This window comes from Arachis stenosperma, chromosome 3 (assembly GCF_014773155.1).
Source record: "Arachis stenosperma cultivar V10309 chromosome 3, arast.V10309.gnm1.PFL2, whole genome shotgun sequence".
NCBI lineage: Eukaryota > Viridiplantae > Streptophyta > Magnoliopsida > Fabales > Fabaceae > Arachis > Arachis stenosperma.
Genome location: NC_080379.1, coordinates 161,475,549 through 161,497,228, shown reverse-complemented (window position 1 = coordinate 161,497,228; position 21,680 = coordinate 161,475,549). Strand labels below are relative to the sequence as shown.

At 33.1% G+C, this 21,680-nt stretch overlaps 4 protein-coding genes across 4 annotated transcripts; 2 read left to right on the top strand and 2 right to left on the bottom strand.

The window, feature by feature from the left end:
* The first annotated feature begins 894 nt into the window (after nucleotides 1–894).
* LOC130970463 (probable nucleoredoxin 1) lies at nucleotides 895–3,238 on the top strand. The gene is made up of 4 exons (XM_057896556.1): nucleotides 895–1,034; nucleotides 1,215–1,694; nucleotides 1,775–2,254; nucleotides 2,497–3,238. The coding sequence occupies exons 1-4, from the start codon at nucleotides 942–944 to the stop codon at nucleotides 3,073–3,075; spliced, it is 1,632 nt and encodes a 543-aa protein (XP_057752539.1). The 5' UTR covers nucleotides 895–941; the 3' UTR covers nucleotides 3,076–3,238.
* Nucleotides 3,239–8,533: 5,295 nt separating this feature from the next.
* Nucleotides 8,534–11,461, top strand: LOC130968550 (uncharacterized). The gene is made up of 6 exons (XM_057893892.1): nucleotides 8,534–8,779; nucleotides 9,234–9,377; nucleotides 9,452–9,613; nucleotides 9,974–10,096; nucleotides 10,271–10,414; nucleotides 10,877–11,461. Exons 2-6 carry the CDS (start codon nucleotides 9,240–9,242, stop codon nucleotides 11,309–11,311), a joined length of 1,002 nt encoding a protein of 333 aa, XP_057749875.1. The 5' UTR covers nucleotides 8,534–8,779; nucleotides 9,234–9,239; the 3' UTR covers nucleotides 11,312–11,461.
* A 199-nt stretch (nucleotides 11,462–11,660) lies between these two features.
* On the bottom strand, nucleotides 11,661–16,176 carry LOC130968549 (pantothenate kinase 2). The gene is made up of 10 exons (XM_057893891.1): nucleotides 15,922–16,176; nucleotides 15,250–15,459; nucleotides 14,601–14,647; nucleotides 14,302–14,418; nucleotides 13,720–13,839; nucleotides 13,531–13,625; nucleotides 13,350–13,443; nucleotides 13,067–13,198; nucleotides 12,474–12,586; nucleotides 11,661–12,166 (listed from the first exon to the last, which is right to left on the bottom strand). The coding sequence occupies exons 1-10, from the start codon at nucleotides 16,004–16,006 to the stop codon at nucleotides 11,938–11,940; spliced, it is 1,242 nt and encodes a 413-aa protein (XP_057749874.1). The 5' UTR covers nucleotides 16,007–16,176; the 3' UTR covers nucleotides 11,661–11,937.
* A 1,774-nt stretch (nucleotides 16,177–17,950) lies between these two features.
* Nucleotides 17,951–20,979, bottom strand: LOC130968747 (ADP-ribosylation factor 2). Its single transcript, XM_057894194.1, has 7 exons — nucleotides 20,860–20,979; nucleotides 20,066–20,235; nucleotides 19,598–19,668; nucleotides 19,375–19,494; nucleotides 18,851–18,969; nucleotides 18,677–18,758; nucleotides 17,951–18,229 (listed from the first exon to the last, which is right to left on the bottom strand). The coding sequence occupies exons 2-7, from the start codon at nucleotides 20,211–20,213 to the stop codon at nucleotides 18,224–18,226; spliced, it is 546 nt and encodes a 181-aa protein (XP_057750177.1). The 5' UTR covers nucleotides 20,214–20,235; nucleotides 20,860–20,979; the 3' UTR covers nucleotides 17,951–18,223.
* Between the last annotated feature and the right edge of the window lie 701 nt (nucleotides 20,980–21,680).

Here is a 21,680-nt window from a genome sequence, read left to right as displayed (position 1 = left end):
AGGACACATCTTTCTCCACTTTCCGACAAGCAATATAGATTGTTAGACATTAGGACATCATCAGAAGATTCTTCTTTGACATCATATGCAAATTCTCATTTGGAATGGACATTGAGTGCTTCATTCCTTCTTTTTCAGAGTCCAAGTTGGCAGACAGTTTCGACCTCGCATCTAAGCTATTAGTACAACGAGCAATATTGTGGTTGCCGCTTGTATGAAAACTGAAGCGATTATTGAAAATTGGTTCAGAAAAGAAGCCGAATGAACAGATCGGAGTGGTGGACAATGTGGTCATGGAGATGATAGGGTAGAGGAGGAGGGAGATGGCAACGATGACTATGGGTCTTAATAAATCAGACTGTTTAGATTCATGAAATTCATCGAAGACAACAAGTACATACTTGAGAGATATAGTCATTAATTTCTTGAGTATTAATTGGTTGAGAATAAGTTGAGGATTTTTCTACTTGTGAATATTGAAGTTGCAAAATATGCATTGTGTAACTTGAAATTACAATGTTAAACTGTTAATATTATGCGAGATACGATAGAAATTGGAGGAGAACAGTATCATTTTTGAATAGGATAGTCAAGGACCATTTTGTCCCATATTAGAGTTGTTAGAGACTATTTTGTTCCCTGTTAGAGTTGACGGAACAAAAGACTTAAGTGACTGACAAAGTTAATTATTAAGAGCCAATCGAGTAACTAATTTTAGTTAAAGATTAAAGTATCTGATGTAAAATTCTTTGAGAAACAAATTTGATAAATACTCGTAATTAAAAATTGATTAGAGAAGATAGAAGAGATATTGGGTTTGATTGGTATATGTTAACCCGAATGTATAAATAGGCCCCTTCATTCGCGCACATGGCATTAACCGAAAAAGTCACTACTTTCACTCGCAGCTCGCAGCTTACAACGCATCCACATCTGTTTTCATGGCAGATTCTGAAGATGATGCCCCCGACGAATTCCAAGACCTCTTCTCTTCTCCTGACAGGGACTTTTTAATCAACAACAATGGCGATCAGGTAATTCATTCAATTCAATTGATCTATTATCATTTTAGATTTGATTCGATAATTGATCTCATGTTCACTGACTCTGCTAATTAAACCTATAGAAATTTAGATGCTAATTTGGAGTATGATACGTTTGTTTTAAACGTGATGAATGGAACATTGTATAAAAGGGTTAGTTGCGAATTGCAGGTTAAAGTAGACACCTTGAAGCAGAAGAAACTCGGTTTGTATTTTTCAGCATCGTGGTGTCCTCCATGCCAAAGATTCACCCCTGCTTTGGTGGAGGTGTACAATGAACTCGCCCCCAAAGGTGACTTCGAAGTAGTGTTTATCTCTGCTGATGAAAATGATGCCACTTTTATGGAGTACTTCTCTCAGATGCCATGGCTTGCTATTCCGTTTTCCGATTCGGAGGCACGCAACCGCCTTGATGAACTCTTCGAGGTGGAAGGGATTCCTAATCTTGTGTTACTTGATGAAACTGGAGAGGTTGTTACTGATAGCGGAGTTGATGTTATTCGTGAATATGGAGTTGAAGGCTACCCTTTTACATTAGCAAAGATTCAAGAATTGAAGGATCTTGAAGAGGAAGCTAAGAGGAACCAATCCTTGAAATCTCTCTTGCTATCTCCTTCTCGTGACTTTGTCATTTCTTCCCATGGAAATAAAGTAAGCTACTAATTAACTAACTTTGTAAATAGCAGTTTCCAAATGTGATTGTGTGTGTATTTATTCATTCATTCATTCAGATAGCTGTTTCTGAACTCGAGGGCAAGATGGTTGGGCTTTATTTCTCATCGAGTTCATACGAAAGATGCTCTGAATTTACTTCCCGCCTTGTGGAGTTTTATGACAAGTTAAAGGCAGATGGGGAGAGCTTTGAGATTGTGATGATACCTCTTGATGAGGAAGAAGAATCCTTTAAGAAAGGATTGGAAAGTATGCCTTGGTTGTCATTGCCTTTTGAGGACAAGAACTGTGGAAAGTTGATAAGATACTTTGAGGTCTTAACTCTCCCCCGTTTGGTTATTATTGATGAAAATGGGAAAACTCTTCATTCTAATGTTGTTGAGGCTGTTGAGGAACACGGAGCTATTGCATACCCTTTCTCCCCTGAAAAGTTTGCTGAGCTAAGTGAGATCGAGAAGGCCAAGGCTGCATCACAGACCCTCGAGTCCTTGTTGGTCTCTGGAGATCAAGATTTTGTCATTCGAAAAGATGGTACCAAGGTAAAAAGAACAAACTTAGCCACAAAGAGAAATGATATTTGTATCACTTTATTATGGTATAAAAGACAATTTTTTTTATCTTTTCTTACTTCTTATTAATCACTTTTAGTACTAGAAGGTGTTTTTTTTCTTGCATAGGACTCATGTTATAGAAACAACTTTACTAGGGAATTAACTATTCTTTAACCAACCATCATTAGTAATTTGGATAATAAAATAATTAGGAGTTGTTCTTGTTTCAGGTTCTAGTGTCAGAATTAGTGGGAAAGAACATCCTCCTCTACTTTTCAGGAGGGTGGTGTGCTGCATGCCATGTATTCCATCCAAAACTAATAGAAGCATATCATGAGATTAAGGAAAAGGAGGAGGAATTCGAAGTGATTTTCATCTCAAGCGACCACGACCAAGCATCATTTGACGAATCCTTTGCAGTGATGCCATGGCTGGCTATCCCTTATGGGGATCCAAGGAAGTCATACCTCACCCGGAAGTTCAGGGTGTATGAAGTCCCCATGCTTGTTGCAATTGGACCAAACGGGCAAACCATCACAAAAGACGCGAGATTTCTGATAAACTATCATGGGGCACGGACTTATCCTTTCACGGAGGAGAGGATCAAAGAGGTTCAGGAAGAAGAGGATGAGGCTGCAAAGGGGTGGCCGGAGAAGCTGGACCATGAGAAACACAAGCATGAGATTTCATTGACCGTCCGTATGATTTATTATTGTGATGTTTGTGATGATGAGGGGCGTAAATGGTCTTATTGCTGTGAAAAGTGTGACTTTGATATGCATCCAAAATGTGCATTAATGGCTGACTAGTAATTAAGGAATTGAATTAGCCAAGATCAATCGGATAGCACTGAAGAACCCTCCTACTGCATGCAGCAAATATATATATAGTGATTCAGTGATTCATGTGCATGCATCTCATGCATATATGCCATTTTTTGGAGATTTGATTGCTAATCTTGAATACATGTTCAAAAACAAGCCGTGTCTATATACATCTTCATCAAATGCATAATCTTCAATTTTATATTTTTTGGAAGTTGGAACAAATTAAAGCTCACAAACCTTTTGTTTATTTTCTTGGGCAACTATCTTTATATTGTGTGCGTGGAAAGAAATTCTTGTATAAATCAACCATAGCATGGATAGAAAAAAAGAGAAACGAAAAATTCTCTAGAAAATTATCATCACACTCACACTTTCATGAATTATTAGATTTGATGAAAACACCAAAATGAAAATTTTAAAGTAGGATGTCTTAATGTTTGAAACGTGTATGTATATATGGAGGCTAGTTTCAAAAATACCACTAACAATTTCAAAAATACCACTAACATTTGGTTTCATTTAATTTTTTCTCTAACATTTTCAATTTGTATCAAAATTATCTGTAGATATATATTAATTTCATGTAAAATTTTAAAGATAAAATTAAAAATTTTAGGTGTAATTTTGACACAAATCAAAAGCATTAGAAGAAAAATTGAATAAAATTAAATATTAAAAATTATTTTTAAAAAGAAATTGTAACTTTAAAAATAAAAAACATATTTTACCTTAAAATTAATTATAGAGCATGTTTCAATTAATACTATATTTATTTTTTAAAAAATTATAAAATTATAAGGAACAAATTTGTAAAATTAAAATATGAATCGAATAAATTTACATATTTCTCTCTAATTAATTAATTATAACCTAAAACAAAAAATGAGTAATTTTATGATCTTATCGTCAAAATTAAATCTCAAACTTATTGAAAGATCTTATATTATATGAAAAATTTTCACCTATACCAGCCAACTTTACTGGCACACTCCTATATCACGTACGGTCCAGTAGCATGTTTATATTTTGTCTTGTAGTTATTAGTGGAATTACAAAACAATCCCTAAAATGCTACGGACACCTCGCTGAATTGTCGTGTCCACGTGTTGGACACATTTCGAACACGGTATTTATCGATATTCGTTCGATACGCGTGTCTATTAGGGGTGGCAACGGGGCAGGTAGGGGCGAGTTTTTGCTCTATCCAACCCTGCCCCGCCGTACAACAACCCGTATAGAACTTGCCTCGCTTCTACCTGCGAGTAGTAAAACGTTGAACCCTAATCCGTCCCTGCGGGTACCCGCCCCTATAATTATTAAAATCCAATAAATAAAATTAAATTTCAAATTTTATATAACTATCATCACATAAATAACATAAATTAAAGTAAAAATTTAAATATGATACAATATTATTAATCATTTACTAATTATTTTACATATATTATACATATTATATATTAAAATTATATATATTATATATATAGCGGGGCGGGTATTACCTAAACCCAACCCCGTCCCGCCCCTCCCAAAAACTCGTCCCGCTAGAAACCCGTTCGGAGCGGGTAGGGGCGGAATGGGTACTCCCGGGTTCGGGTAGTATTGTCATCCCTAGTGTCTATTGTGTCCAATCGTATCTTAATACAAAATAAAAAATTATTCTCTGAACACGCTTGGATACACATAAATACCATTACGTGTCAGCGTGTCCAGTCTTATTCTTAACATATATTCTTGAAATAAATCATTTAGATATAGTATATATTATTATTTATTAAAACAAAAAATATTTTAAATACTTGATATAATTAAAATAAGAAATTAAAAATAATTAAAAAATTTAATTTATATTTTAATATCAATAAAATATCAAAATATTATCATGATTTATTTAAAAAAATACTTTATATTTTATATGTATACATATCCCCGTATCATATAAAATTTTAAAATTTATGTATTAATATATCCTGTGTCGTGTCGTGTCTCATGTCCATATCAGTGTTCGTATATCATAGCTAAAATATAATAGTAAAAGACGAAAAAAATCAGACGTAATAATGGCTAACACAGATAGCAGTATTGATAAATGTAGCTAAGCTAAAAGTTGGAAGAAACTGTTGGGGCGCGTCGTGGGTTGAAATGATGGACAAATAATGGGCTATTACTTGGGTCAATTTTTATTTTCGTTTTTGATGTACAAGTTATTAATCTTTGAAAAATTAAAAATATTATTTACATATTAAAATTAATTATTAAAATTAATCATTATGTATTTATACGTAAATACACATAATTTTGATAAATTAATATGTTACACATTGTTAAATTGTTGATATCTCTGCAATTGAATTAAACCACATTCTTTTAAAATTTTAAATCAAAGAAGAGATAAAAAAACATTCAATAAAAAGAAAACTAAATAAAAGTATATTATTATATTTTACACGTTTAAATTTATTTATAAAAAGACACACTAAAAATAAAAACAATAATCTTAAATATTAAATAAAATAAAAAGAGATCACCGAAGTGAACAACATTCATTTGGTGAACCGAAATCATAAAGGCCACCGAACCGAATAATGTACATATGGTGAATAAATGGTGATCAACTTTCAATCAACAAAAATAGTATTTTTTCATGTAAAAGAAGTACTAAATAGAGTAACAACCAATTTCAAAGCCTTAGTTACACTATCCACTGAACTGAAGAAAGAAGAAGAACTTACGAGCGCAAATTTAAAAGAAAGAGGAGGAGGAGGAGGAGGAGGAGGAGGAGGAATACTATTCTTTTTTATTGAAAATTGATCCCCATTTATTCACCACATGTACATTGTTTGGTTTGGTGGCCTTTGTGATTTCGGTTCACCAAATGAATGTTGTTCGGTTCAGTGGTCTCCTTTTACTTTGTTCAATGTTTAAGATTATTGTGATAGCATGCAGCAATCATTCCCTAGTTGTCTCAGCGTAATAACCTCAATCGACTGATTTGAAGTTGAATCATTTATTGTTTCCATTCAAAAGTGTATATCGAAGAAGAAAACGAAGAAGAAGAAGAAGAACGACGGAGCTTATTACGTTGAATTCAATGCAGATCAATAATGAAGAATGTGAGCAGAGAAGAAAAACACGAAATAGAGGAAAACGGTAAATTTTATTAGGTAGAAGAAGAAGAGGAGGAGGAGAAATACTATTCTTGTTGATTGAAAGTTGATCACTATTTATTCACCACATGTACATTGTTCGGTTCGGTGGCCTTTATGATTTCGGTTCACCAAATGAATGTTGTTCAGTTCGGTGGCCTCCTTTTACTTTGTTCAATGTTTAAGATTATTGTGATAACATGCACCAATCATTCCCTAGCTGTCTCAATGTAATAACCTCATTCAACTGATTTGAAGTGGAATCATTCATTGTTTCTATTTAGAAGTGTAGATCGAAGAAGAAAACAAAGAAGAAGAGAAGAACGACAGAACTTATCACGTTGAATTCAATGCAGATCAATAATAAAGAATGTGAGCAAAGAAGAAAAACGCGAATAGAAGAGAACGACGAATTTTATTAGGTTGAAGAAGAAGACGAAAAACGCAAATAAAGAAGAAGAAGAAGAAGAACGAAAACGCAATACGTTATATGAGGCACGTGTATAACAAACGACTGTAGGATGAAAAAACACATATGTGGAGAAAGTTACTTGGATAATATTCATATATTTTTACATGGACGTAGAACTTTTTTCATTCATTAAAAATTAAATTCATACTACTACTTTTCTATTACCGGTCCTATTTTATGTAATGCAAAACTTTCATCTACTACTCGGAATTATAAAGCTTTCTTTACTTGATTTGTCTTTTAGTTTGGTCCTTAAACTTGTATAACTCTTAAAATATCATTTCTTTAAAATCTTCTTAAAACATCCCTTTAATTATAATCAACAAGCTCTTAATGTTAATTGCCGTTGCAGCCACATCATGTTGTGTTCTCTTTCGCCATTGCAATGTTCATGTGTTCGAAATAAACATTACTTTATGCAATGTGACTAACTGAGTTAATTCTAACATCACTCATTCGTTTTCTAACGCAACTTTTTATTTCACATATGATAATATCATATACATAATTCTAACACTAACGAGTAATTAAGGAGGTGTTTCTATTGAAAAAGAAACATGAAGAATATTGATAAATCAACATGTAATTTAAAAATATTCTACGGGCTACTTTCGGTATTTACAAGTTTTACTCTTTACTTAATATTATTTTTTTGGTTTTATTCATTAAATTATTATCTGTTAATATAATTTTTATTCGTCTTTTAACCGTAACAAAAATATCAAAGAGAACCGCAACAATGACTTAACATTTATTTTTGTATATATATTAATAGAACCTATATTTATGAATTAATTTTCAAGTTAAACCTACCTAGTTTCATTCATTAAATTATTATATATTAATAATATAACATTGACAAAAATAACAAAGAAAAACACCAAACACTCAACCATTATTTTTTAGTTTTATCTAACTTATACTCTAAAATTACATTTTAAGATTACTAATTAAAAAATTTATATAAAAAATATATAATTTATTTTTTAATATATTTGTTGTTCATTTATTAAAGTAAAAAATTAAAAAAAATTTATTAAAAATAATCTTAACATATATTTTTAGAATACAATTTAGTTAAACTTTTAATTTTTTTTTCTATATAAGAGAACCTTTATCAATTTTAATTTTAATCAATTACCTTAACCTCTACGGTTTGCATAATTATAATTTAAATAATTTATCCTCCTATCCAATAATATTTTGTCTGATTTTTTTTTTGTTTTTCACGGTATATCCCAATCCGACAGGTCAATGACTAATCCGTTGTGATACAGAGCTCTATTTAAAGATTTGTCATTGGCCAATAGATTGCTACATATACAAAGCAGAATTCGAATCTCCAACACTTATTTAAGTAAACTAGTGAGCTAACTACTAGATCAACCTAAATTAGTTATTTTGTCTTATCTTTAATGAAGGTGATCTATTATTTTCTCAAATTCTCCATAACCCGAAATGCTACCCACAAAAAATAAATGGCCCAACAAAGTAATCGTCAACAGGCCTATTTTGATTCACGCTTCTACTGGTAAAGAGAATTGTCTACACCATCCTTTTTTTGTTGTTGGTGTTTTTGGTGACTAAACAAAAAGAAACAACGACAAAAAAGAGAATCTACAACATCCTTCTATGTACTCCAACATAATTCTACCAATTCATCTGTACCTTTAAAATTGTTTAATATATATCTCACTGGTTCAGCTTCATGGCATAGCAATATGTCAATAAAGTGGTCTGCCACATGTGAAAACTTTCCTATATTATATAAATATTGTCAGGAATAAAAGCACAGCACGCATCAAACCCAATATTTCATGGAAGAGCAGACCAATCATTTACGACCAAGTGTACTTTTGATGACAACATGTTCTGCACGTGTTCTTCCTTACTTATCCTTTTTCTTTCATCCTCCACAATCTGACTTCTACTTTTCAGAAATATAAACAATAGAAAAATATAAATTGAATAAAGATTAACCCTTTCCCAAAAAAAAAAACCATTTTTTTCATATTTCATTGCCAAGTTCCAAGCAAAGATCTGAGCTTTCCTCCTTGGAATATACCCTGTAAGAATGCTTTGAATCTTTTCCACAATTTTATTCATTTCATTACTTTCAGCAATAACTGTTAAGTTTCATTTTAGTAACCATATAAGATTAGCAGTTATCCTTTTTCTGTTTATCTCTTTGTAATTGCTAGTTTTACCCTTTTTTAGTTTTTTTTATGGGTCATGCTACTCCAAAATTTGGGTTGAGTTCAATATCTAAGGGATTTCCTGCAAAATTTGATCATGATGCTTTGGTTATGGGATTGTGGTCTTAAATCCAATTTGTGTTGTGATAACATCCTCCTCTCTATGTGAAGGGCATTTAAAATTCCTGTGATAATTTATGTTTGATCCAGAGCAAAATTATGCAAATGCAAATTGGTATCACCACCAAGTAGTGAACTTTAATGATTTATAGTAAGTTATCTATAATATGAACTAGCTTAATTAAATGTTAATAAAAAAAATTTCAGGTTTTTATGATGGGTGAGTCAGAGGTGAAAAAATTCAGCCTAAACATCAACAAGAATGGAAAAAGTGCGTTCCCTAAGGCACTGGATCCTGCAATATCTACTTTTTTTGTTCAGATCCCCAACAAGCTTCAGAATGTTCTTAAGGTAGGTCAATCAATTATTTATTAGGAACATGAATATTAACAATAATCTGTTTCATAATTATTTCTTAACTACAGTCACAGCTGAGTAGATTAGCAAAGAGGGATGGAATGAACTCGACGAGATCTGTCCAGAATAATGGGTACAAGTCTTTTAGTGCCTCTGAAGCTGAACTGAATGAGCAACTGCAATTGTGGAGAGAAAACCCTTCTTGGGTTGATAGGGCACCTGAGATAAAGGTGAACAGAGTTTAAATGAGAAATTGTTATTTTCTATCTAAAATTTTGATTTCTTCATGAAGTAAAAATAATGCTTGGGTTCACAGTTTAGGTGATCATTAGGTTTAACTGTTATCCTTAGAGGCTATTCTCCTTTGTTGATACAGTTTTGTTGAGATATATCTAAGATTCTATAAATTAAGTGTCTAGTATCTTAATTCGATTAAGATTTCAGAAGGCGAAATAGTTATCTTTTTTGTGTGCCTCAAGCTTGGTATAAAAATTCCAGTATGTAGCATAGTAGCTGTTTGAAACAAACATGGCAATGTTCATGTCTCTCATTCAAAGTATAATAATGAATTTAATGTTCTGGTTTGGCAGGTGACTGTTCCAAAAGGCTCTCTTTGCAACCTCAACGTAGAAGTTGATGTCGGTTTGCCACCTGATGCAGTGTATAATATAGTAACAGATCCTGATAATAGGAGAGTTTTCAAAAATATCAAAGTACTGCACTAATCCATTCCTCTCCTCATAATGTAATCGGTTACTACTGACTTCTGAATAGGAAAAAAAAAGTGCTTTAAGTTTAAAAAATATTGAAGAGTGAAGGCTGCCATTTTTGGAAAATTCTGTTTCTTATTAATTGAAATTTTTAACTTCATTGTCTTTCTTTGTCAGGAAGTGATATCCAGAGAAGTTTTGGTTGATGAGGGTCATAGGCAAGTGGTTCAACTAGAACAAGCAGCCATATGGAGATTTCTGTGGTGGTCCGGGACCATTGCGATTAATGTCTTGGTAGATCAAAACAGAAATGACCACTCTGTAAGGATCTTCATCTCTTTTAGATAATGGATGGATGGATCCTATATCAGTTGTTTGTAACTGTTTTCGGCAAGTAGAGACTTACCGAAGTTAGCTGTTATCTCTTCTCCAGGACACTCTTTCTTAACCAAATATGTTTTGATGTGGTGTGAGTTTAACACCTCTTGCTTGGATAAATGGATTCTACAGAAATAATGTTTGGTTTGTCCCAAGACAGAGGAGAAACAAAAGATATTATGCATAAAAGTATCTTATGGAGAAGAAATTGAAGATTAAAAAATTAAAAATTTTCCCTATTTTGGTATAGTTTTTAAGATAATTTCTGTGTTTCAACATAAGAGATATATCTTAGAGACAATTTTTAATTGAATTTCTATGATTAAAAAATTTAGTGTATTTTTTGTATTTTTCTAAACCAACAAAGGATGACTATCTTACATGCTGCATTCAATTGTGTGTCAGATGAAGTTCAAGCAAATCAAAACAGGATTCATGAAAAAATTTGAGGGCTGTTGGAGAGTAGAGCCATTACTTGTTGATGAAGAAATATGTTTTCCCTTTAAACCACTGACAAAAGAAGACTACAAATCATGCACAAGAGGCAAAGGAAGAATAGGGTCTAAAGTGACCCTGCAACAAATACTTCAACCAGCCATTGTTCCTCCACCTCCTATATCATGGTATCTGAGGGGAATCACAACCCGGACGACTGAGATGCTTATACATGATCTTCTTGTGGAAGCTGCCAGAATTAGAGGAAATGAGGCCAAAAAGTCTAAGGGAAAACCTGGGAAAAGTTTAGACCTTGTTTCTGACACAAAAGACATTAAAGAAAGATGGATTTTACATAGAAAAAATGCAAAGCAAAACAATAGGAGACTGCTGGCTGCTAAATGATTTTCCATGTATTAGATTCTTTCTTTTTTCTTTTTTTTTTTTTTTGTAATTTAAAGAAAACTATCTAGATTTCTCTATATTAGTTTAGTTTACATGTCTTGATAGACAACTATTTTGATGCATCATCACACTAGCTTTTAAAACAATGTCCAAATTCTTTTTGAAAAAGATAAATTCAATGTATCATGTATTCAATAATCAATTAATGAATTAATGTCATAAGTGTTTATAAGATGAGTCATTGTGGCTTATTATACTCTTGGGGTTAATTCCCTTAATGGCAATGTTGACGTGGCAACAAACACAAGTAATGTGTTTGTAGATTATCAAACAATTTTGAACAACAACATTAAATGGCAAAATTCGTTTGAAGATCTCAAGCAAAAAATTGTCCAAAATACAGATGAAGAGAAAAAATAATAGAAAAGGATCTCACTGAATGAGTAACAATGCCGTGAGTGAAAGTGTAAAATGATACATGACCTATTATGAGTTGTTCTACTTGTCTTATTCTAATTTTCAGTGTGTATAATTCCAATAACTACAGCTTCTTCTGACCATTTTACAGAACTAAATTACAGAAAGTCACAACAGTAAGTGATGCAAGCAACGAAGAATTGCTTCATCTAAGCTCCATAGACACTACACTCTATACTTTCATCTCCATTCAATTCCCCATCTTGTTGTGGAACTTGTGTTTGATCCAATGAAAAGGACAATTTACTTGGAGGTCTTTCCACCTTTTGATTCGCCAATAGCTCCTTGAGGCCATGTTTGTCACTACTCATGAAGGCACCAACAGCTCCAAGGAACCCTTCATGCTGCAAAAACATTGCTTTTGCCTCTCCTTTGGACCTACAAAATTTAAAAAAAGAAAAGAAATTGAATGAATATTTGTAAATTACTATATGTTGTTGCATGTGCAGAGAAACATACCAATTTAGCTAAATATTGGCTTTTGTTGATGAAATAACCAGAGAAAATTCGCGTAACTTCTATGGATAATGGAAATCATAGTCGCTTTGATAATTTTCGATACAATCTTTGAGATTATATTCTTTATATGTTACTATAGGCAAGAAGCTTTAAGATGATTCATATATAGAAGCTCTGTATCAGTTATGACAAGGCAATGTCACTCATTAAGTTTTGTCTCACTTACCAGAAATTAACTGCAACAGATAATGTGTCCATTGTAAAAGGATGCCTCCGAATAAAAAATCCACCAAAGAAAATCCTCTTCAGTCCAAATCGAAGTGCAGTTAAGTAAGAGATCTACAAGCAAATAACAGTTATAGCTCAATTCTATTTCACATCCGCAACCTCAGATAAATACGGTATGAACTTGTTTATAACTGGAGGCATGAATTACGAAAGGCATAATTTAAAATGCGCACAGATCAATTGTGCACCAATAAATCCAATATATCCACATTTTCATTCAAAGTTTGCATAATACATACATTAGGATAAAAAATGGTTAGAAGATACAAATGCAGAAAATGGAAGAGGTATTATTGCTAAATTGTTATAATACATGTCATTTAATCATTATCAACATATCAGTTAAGAAATAGATAGATAGATTCATCAATGTTTCTGACCTTTTACCCCACTACTATACTGTGTTCATTTGTATGTGTAATAAATATTTCTCAAACATATCTGTAATGAAATGACACTAGCAATGGTCCAAGGATCAATTGTTTTTTCCCAAGTACTAAAACAAAAAAGAAATTCTGTAAGGGGGAATACCTGTCCAATATTATTTGAGATCATTCTTAGCAGAGATCGCGCAATATCTTCAGGTTTGTAATCATCACGCTCCTTATTTTCAGAAATTGCCCTCCCGAAACTAGATGCTATTGTAGTAGATGAAAGACCTATCTGTTATCAATCAGAGGGGGGAAGCAAACATTCAGTAGACAGTTCTTGATTTGAATCAATCATGGTTTACAAAAACTCTTCAATAATGAAACAGAAGAATGATGTCTTATCTTTTTAAACAGGAAAAAGCGCAAACTTCACCTAGTCATACCTTTGAATAGTCCATTCCACCATAAATATCTCCAACAAGCATATCCACTGCTCTGTTGTTCCCCCGATAACTTAAGTCCAGCAACTCATCAAAACTGAAACAAAATGCAAATTAATGGATTTATGTTAATCCTATGAGTCTATATATAGATCAATAATGAATTTAACCACAAAAAATTAACCTCTTGCACTTAGTTAAAAGCTTTCCTAAACCCCAGAAAGTGCCTCCACCTATACTTGTTCCACTAACTCGCTCAAACTTCCCATCTCCTTCCACCTATATGAAAATCGTAAAGACTACTTGAAGTGCTTAAAAAACAGTAAATATTTGGAAAGCAATAGGGAAAATAATGTAGCTTGCATTTAACTACCTTGATCATGCCAACACCGGATCCAATATTAACAAGAAGATAGGGATATAGATCATTCTTGTCAATCCATACAAATTGCTTTTGATTGCCCATATAGGTAAACGCTTCCTGGTGGATGGTCTATTGAAAGAAGAGAAAATGAGGGACAAGAGTTTTGTTTAGAGAACATGACCGCATAACTAATTTATAGCACACCAAAAAGACAGCGTACGAGCCCCACCCAAACCAAATGAACATCACAAGCAAATTCATATATTTCCATACAATCATTGATGAAGGAAAACCGAAATGTCGCACACCCATACTCCAAACAAGTAAAGAAGCCTACTGTATACCCAAGGCTCCAAAAAGGAGATAAAATAAACTTGGAAGGAAAAATATATTAAAATATAACAAATCAACAAATATGGCAATTACAAGAAATCATATTCACTTCTACAACAAGTGCATAGAGATTCTAAATATTAAAGCATTCAGTCATACAATAATCGTGGCTAACTTGGAGGAAAACTAAATATGAATTTCTAGTTGTTTGTTGACTAAATAGCAAATAAAAGAATATTCAAAATAACAGGATCCTACCTCAAGAAGAAAATTTGCTCCTGCAACAAGACAATCCATTTCATCTTCCTTGTCAAGACTGATTCCGAACTTTTCCTTGAAGAGGTCTGCATATTTGTATGCACCACCACCTGTGGCCTTTGCACCAATAGTTTTTCATTCTTAAGAACTAGATAATGTAAATTCAAGTGCCTTAAGACTAATCAAGTATTTTGTAAAGCCAAATATTTTCATGCGAAATATCTCCCTAAGCTTGGGCATATGTGTTTACCTTTGGAAACTACTAATAAACTTTCAATCCTACTAATTTGTTTGATTACCTTAATAGTTATCGTCTGGCTTCCAGGACTTTCTGGCTGCTGACAACCTGCATTCATCACCATTGCAATCAACTGAAAAGATATAGCTAAGCAGCAATAAAATTTCAGAATGACCCCAAGATTGGTTTTAGACAACTTGAGATGTTTGGTAGTAATCCCTGTAAGAATTATATCAGTGTGCGGACACGCGCGTGTGTTTGTGCGTGTGCGCTAGAGGGGTATCCATCAGTTTGTAAGTCATTGCAGTGAAACTGAAGTTGAATTTTATGAAGCATATCTACCACCTTAGCATTAGCAGACTTAAATCAAGATTAATTTCCTGATCAAAGACTAGCTATCCTTAGGTTAAGTTTCTCATTACCTATGTACCATTGACAGACAGTTAAGACTTCTATGACATATTATGCAGAACGCAAGTAAAGGAAAAAAATTAAAAAAGGACTAAAAGAATTTAGCAAGAATAGGAAGGACTGAAGGGGGAATTCCCAGTGAGGAAGCTCAGGTCAGCATTCTAGCTGATCAAAACCCTAAAAGACTTGATAAATATTGCTAATTGAATTGGTTACAAGCCACATAAACTTTGAATACCTGAATTAAACAAAACAGCATCGGAGTTTCAAAAAACAAAGAACAACAATTTTGTACACACCTCCAAGGTGAAGTTTCATGCTGTTGATAAACTCTAAACAATCATTAATCTTGCTTGTTTCAAACTTCTTGAAATTGAGCCTTCCATTAAGAACAGGACTGTTTCTACTGCTGTTGGAGATCCCCGAAGCCTTCACCGGGGATTTTTTCTTTTCACTACCAACAATATGCTCATCATTTTTGGTGAAGTAAACTAGCTTGGCAAGAGATCCTGTCAAACAAAATTATTGAAGGCAAGATGCAGGTCATGTGGAAGCAGAACATTTTTTGGACAATTTCACCAAAATTACGTTATCAAGATCCCTCGAGAATGCGAAATTACTAATTCATCAATCAGAAAAACATGAGAGTAAAGAATGACCATCACCCTTCACAAACTAAATTCATACATTTGAATTTGAGCAGCAAGCTAGATTGCAAGTTAATAAAAACACCAATTCCCAAAAGAAACTCATGTAATCTTCTACTCAAGTTCATATAATTGGAACATTACAATTCACGATCAGCAGCCAAAAAAACAAAAAAAAAGAGAGAGAGAGAGAGAAAATTTCCGAAAAGATGGCAACTTTTATCCAAACGAGTGCACCCCACAATATTGCGGAAACCAAATAAGCTCAATTGCAATGAAAACAACTCTGAAAATAAAATTCAAAAACAGAAAATATAAACTTACCCCCAATATCCAAAGCGAGATGATATACATGACCAGATTGAATCTGATCCGAATTTTTTCCAGTTTCAGCCCTTCTGGGATCCATTTTGTTTTCAGGGGGATTTTGTGATTCACGCTCTGAAATTGTTAGGTGAATGATGCATACCTCGGTTTTACGTGAGTGATCATAATTCGTAAGGGTTCATCTCTGGCAGCATATATATGAATGATGATGGCATACAAATATTGAAACATATGTATGTCGTTCGGGAAAGAACGGAAAAGTAGTTGAGCTTCCCCTTTCTCAACTGTAGTAATTAATAATTAATTGAAGTTTATTATTTTTAAGAATACATTTAATTAAAAAATTATTTATTTTTTATAAGAGTACTGTAAATGTAAATTTGTGAACAAATTTTGTTTAATATACTTTTAAAATATTATGTATACACACAAATTAGTTATTATAAATTTATATATATACATGTATTATTTTATATATTTTTAATATATTTATATTTTAATATATATTTTATATATTTTTTTGTTCCATTACACTTCTCTTTAGTATTTTATGAAAGATATAATTCAAATACCAGCAATTAGTTTAGATTAAATTTTAATCTATCTCTTAAAATAATACACCTATACAAAATTATCTTTCTAGGATTTTGAATATGAAGAATATTAAGGAATCAATATTTTTATTTAAAAAAATGAAAAATTAATTAGTATTAATCCAATATAAAAAAATATTATTCATTTAGTATTTTTTTAATTAATAAATTAATCTTAAATAAATCATCATCATATCATTTAAATAAGGATGATAAATTAATATATTTTATCACCAATCATTTTCCCCTATTTATCTTAAGTGCAAATAAAAGATTGCTTTATTTTGCCAATGCAACTTTGCACTGTTGCAGACAGAAAATTTATTTAATAGAAGGGTCAACATGTATATAATACAGCCAAGTGACCAAGTGGATAGCAGTTTTATTTTATTTACACTGGCGTCGCCGTGAAACCTTGACATATATCAGACCAATATTCATTATCCTTTGAATTTCAGGTACATATTTTATATTATGGCCAAACGACGTTGTGGGTCCTCGTTTGATTGTTTTTCAGATGTATATATTAATCCAGCGACACAAAATTAAAATAGATGCTTGGGTCGAGTGGCTGCTTTCGTGGTATCAGGTCCTGCTTCACCAAGTGATCTTGTGTTCAATTCCCATCCCAAGCACATGGTTAACCAGGCTCTGATACCATGATGCGCTCTCTCGCACTTCCCAAAGCTTATCCCTTTTTCATGATCAAAATGTGCTCTTAAGCAATCAACTCGAGGGCAACCCAAAATAAAAAAAAAAAAACTCCTAAGCAATAGCTTATTTTCATGATCAGTTTGATCAAATGCTAGCTTATTATTGCTACTGCCATGTGAAATCAAAACAATGACGTCTTTCATCAACTAATCAGGCAATTAATTCCACCAACTTAGACTTAAGAGCACATATCATACAAACCTGGTGCGCTGAACTGCGCATTAACCCTTCAACCGGATTTAAATTTTCCTTGTTGATTTAATTTGTTTCCTTTGACACAACGATGCAAAACAAAATTAGCACAAATCTTTTGGGGGTACCCGAGAACATGCATAATTTATATTAGGATTGGGCTATCAGTCGGCCTTCGCCCTTCTGCTTCTACATTTAGGTTAGTGATCATAAAGTAGTGTCCAGTATTAGTTCGCGTTAGGATGCAACTAACTTAAATTTACGTTTCCCATCCGAATCATAGATGCTATTAATTTGGGGGAGGATGTACGTTAACCCAAAATTAACAGTAATACTAATAACTAATAAAAGAAAAGACAGATGGCGCGAAAATGCAAAGATGCAACTGGAACTATAGGAGTACTATCTAATGGCAACAAGGGCATTCAGGAACAACTACAATCTAGTGATGGAAGGAAAGCAAGATGTTTTACTTTTGTGAATCCTCCAACTTAAACACTTGTAAAATGGGGTATATAACAAACAAATAAACTATAAAACTCAGAATGGGATGGCGCATTGAATTGCTTTGTTATCCATTACATTTATAAACATTGAATCCAAACCCAATAGAAAGGTCAAAAGTATTCGACATCCCATGAAACAAATTCCTACTATAATTTTAGCGATCAAGATGTCCTAAACCACAAAAACATGAACACAAATCCAATTTGTCTCGGAAGACGACCAAAAACGCAAACTAGATAATATTCACCCCTGCATCCAGAATCACCGGTTCAGAAGAAGACTCCCAACAAGCATTAAGCCTGAAATAAAATATAATCGTTCAAAAAAGATAACTTCAGTGTAAATCCACATAACTAGATGGACAATGCAAGCACATACTTAAATGATTGTAACTGTAAGCGTATTTAAGTTGAGATTTGAGAAGAATGTTGAATGTGTTTTGAGGACAATGAAGAAGATAGTTAAGAACTAAGAACAATTCTCTTCAAGTGAAAGAGAAAACTACTAATGAACCACCGTTCACCAAATTTTACTATTTCCTTTCTCTATTACAATGGTGTTTCCCCTTAATTATACTTTTCCTCTCATCACTAATAATAATATCCAAATAGTCAATTACTTCCTATTTATCATATTATATATTCTATCATGATGCTTTCTTTCCATTTAACGTAAATCCATGTAACATGTCATTTTTCAATAAAAATGTGCAGAATAATGAGGGCCAGAAAGAAATCAATAGATACCTTGTTGGCTATGTTGTTGGAAAGCCAGTCCAAACCCTCATAAAGACCCTCCCCAGAGGTTGCACAGGTGCTCTGGATGTACCTGAAAAAACCACAAAAGGATGTTAGAACCAACAGGATATAGTTATAAATACGTAATCCTGGACAAGAGGACATCTCGATCAAGATAATTACCAGTGGCGCTGTCTGAGAGAGTGGAGACCCAGCTTGTCAGTAATTTCGGCAGCATTCATTGCATTCGGAAGATCTTGCTTGTTAGCAAATACAAGCAATACTGCATCTCTCAGTTCATCCTGAAAGCATATTAAATCAAAGGCATGTCACACATTCTATCATTTCATCTCCGGAATATGAGAACAAGAGGCAAAAAGAACACCACTGCTAATTTATATCAAGTTATCTTCCCAGTTTCAAGAGAAACATGATGAACAATAGTAGTTGCATCAAATAAGTGATGGATATTTATTTTATTAGACAAACTATGATATAAATCAGAACTCTTATCTTAGATAGGGTTATAGTTCTTTCCACTATTCAAAATATCAACTATAATAGAGGAAGAAATTTTATAACTTACATGTCAAATGAATATTTCAGTATCTGACATACAACATTTTGGAAAGGAAAAAAAAGGTCCAAACTTGTCTGACATTAAACTCACACACAAGCCGTACTAAATTCATTAATTGACTATGTACCTCATTCAACATCCTGTGCAACTCATCTCTGGCCTCAACAACTCTGTCTCTGTCATTGCTGTCAACAACAAATATAAGACCTTGTGTGTTCTGGAAGTAGTGCCTCCACAAGGGACGAATCTGGAATGAAAACATTTCAGCATTGCTTTCTAAGACACAAAATAGAGAACTATGAAGGATATATCAAGAAAATTATAAGATGCATGAGAACCAAATTTCACACCTTGTCTTGGCCACCTACATCCCAAACAGTGAAGCTAATGTTCTTGTACTCCACAGTCTCCACATTGAACCCTGAAATAAATAAGAGAAATAAAAAATATAGCAGCAGCAGACATAGAAATCCAGAAATATGCCACATCTATGCACAAAAGATTTTCAAAAGTAACACAAGATGATATTGTTAAAATAAGATGCAACATAGATTTCAAATGCACGACATATATTGCATGACCATGGAGACACCAAAGAAATCTGAAAACTGCATCATCATTTTCAAGGTTCATTTATGGATTAGCAATTCATGATTTGGCTTAAACCATTTGACATCACAACATGTGATTATGTGAGCAAGTCCCTATATAACTAAGCTGAGAATGGATATCATATAAATTAGTATTACCACAATAGTGAAGAATGATGAGATGCAAAATCCCAACAGTAACAAGATCAAATCAAGAAAAAAACTTACCAATGGTAGGAATTGTGGTAACGATCTCTCCAAGCTTGAGCTTGTAGAGGATGGTGGTCTTACCAGCTGCATCAAGACCAACCATCAGAATTCGCATTTCCTTCTTGGCAAAAAGCCGACTGAAAAGCTTAGTGAATGTGAGCCCCATTTCTCCTTCAGCTTGTGGATCCCTACATTTCCAAAATTTTCTATCAATATTAGCATCCTCTCTTTATTCTCCGAGTAGAATTCCAAACTATATCAACCGAATAAATAATAAAAGAAAAATCAATTGAATCGAGTTATTTCCAGCAAACCTAATAATCAAGAGACTAAATGCGCTAACAGACTAGAGAATCATACTAATCCCAATGGATTCCGCCAGATCTCAAGCTAAACAGCAAATATTGAAACACATTGACATGCATTTCCATTAAAAGCACCAGATAACCATTAAGGGAGAATCAAAACAGATTGCGCATAACAAAATCACGCAATAAACATGAAATTCTTGAAAATCCCTGATCGGATCTGAACATCTCGATCCCGAAACCCTGAGATCAAACGATGTAGAACAAACCACAACAAGCCAAAGCATATAATATATAAAAACGAAAACAAACCAAATAAAAAGGATCGCCAAAATTCAGATGCGATTCGCGAAAGATAAACCAGCTCAGAATTCTCATGCAAGAACAAATCTCCAAAGCAAGGGAAAATATCGAAAATGAAATGAAGTCACGGAGGTTTCAAATCGAATTGTAACAGAACGCAGAAATGATAAAAGAAACGCGATCTGAGAAAATGAAGTTTACCTTAAGGGATCTGGAACCAGAAAAAGGAAGGGAGAGAAACGATGAGAGAGGATAAAGAGAGAGAGAGAAGGAGGGAGGGTGAAGAATGCTTTCGAAGAACGCTAATTGGGAGGGTGCAAGGGTGGCTTTTATAGCGCGGAGACCGGAGCGAAGGGTACCCGACATATTTGCGTGTTTTGGGTCAAATTACCATGGTACCCTTCTATGGCTGGATACCTGTTTGTACTCTGGATTTTGGAAGCTTCCATTCACTAACCAACCTTAAAAAATTGGACTTAGATTCTTTGTCAAAACTCAAAAGTGAAAATTACACCACTGCTTATTCCTTTTTTATTTTTTGGTAGATACACCACTAATTATTAATTGATTTTACTATTTATTGTTTGCTATTACTCCTCTTTAACCCAACTTAGTTAAAGATAAAAGTAAATACACAATCAAAGTGTCCGTTTAGTGATTTGAAATTGCCTGTTAAATTTGGAAAGCACAAAATGGAAGGAACATTGTCTCCTTAAATAATAAATAAATGTATAGATCAATGTTTTTTTTTCACTTTTTTCAATGGACAAAGCCATATGAGGAGAGGAACACTATATAATTATTGATATTGCATATTAATTATTATCTTCTTAATAAACCCTTCTTGAGTAATGGTTGCATTTGCATATAAAACAGATTTATCCCAAAACAAATTAAACGGTGCTTTTACAACCCAACTAAAAGCCTAAACAACAGAAGCATGAAGGGTCTGTTCTAAGCTTCTGGTGAGAGATTTAAGAAGTACAAAAATTAAAGTAAGTAGTTCATGTAACAGTTATTTT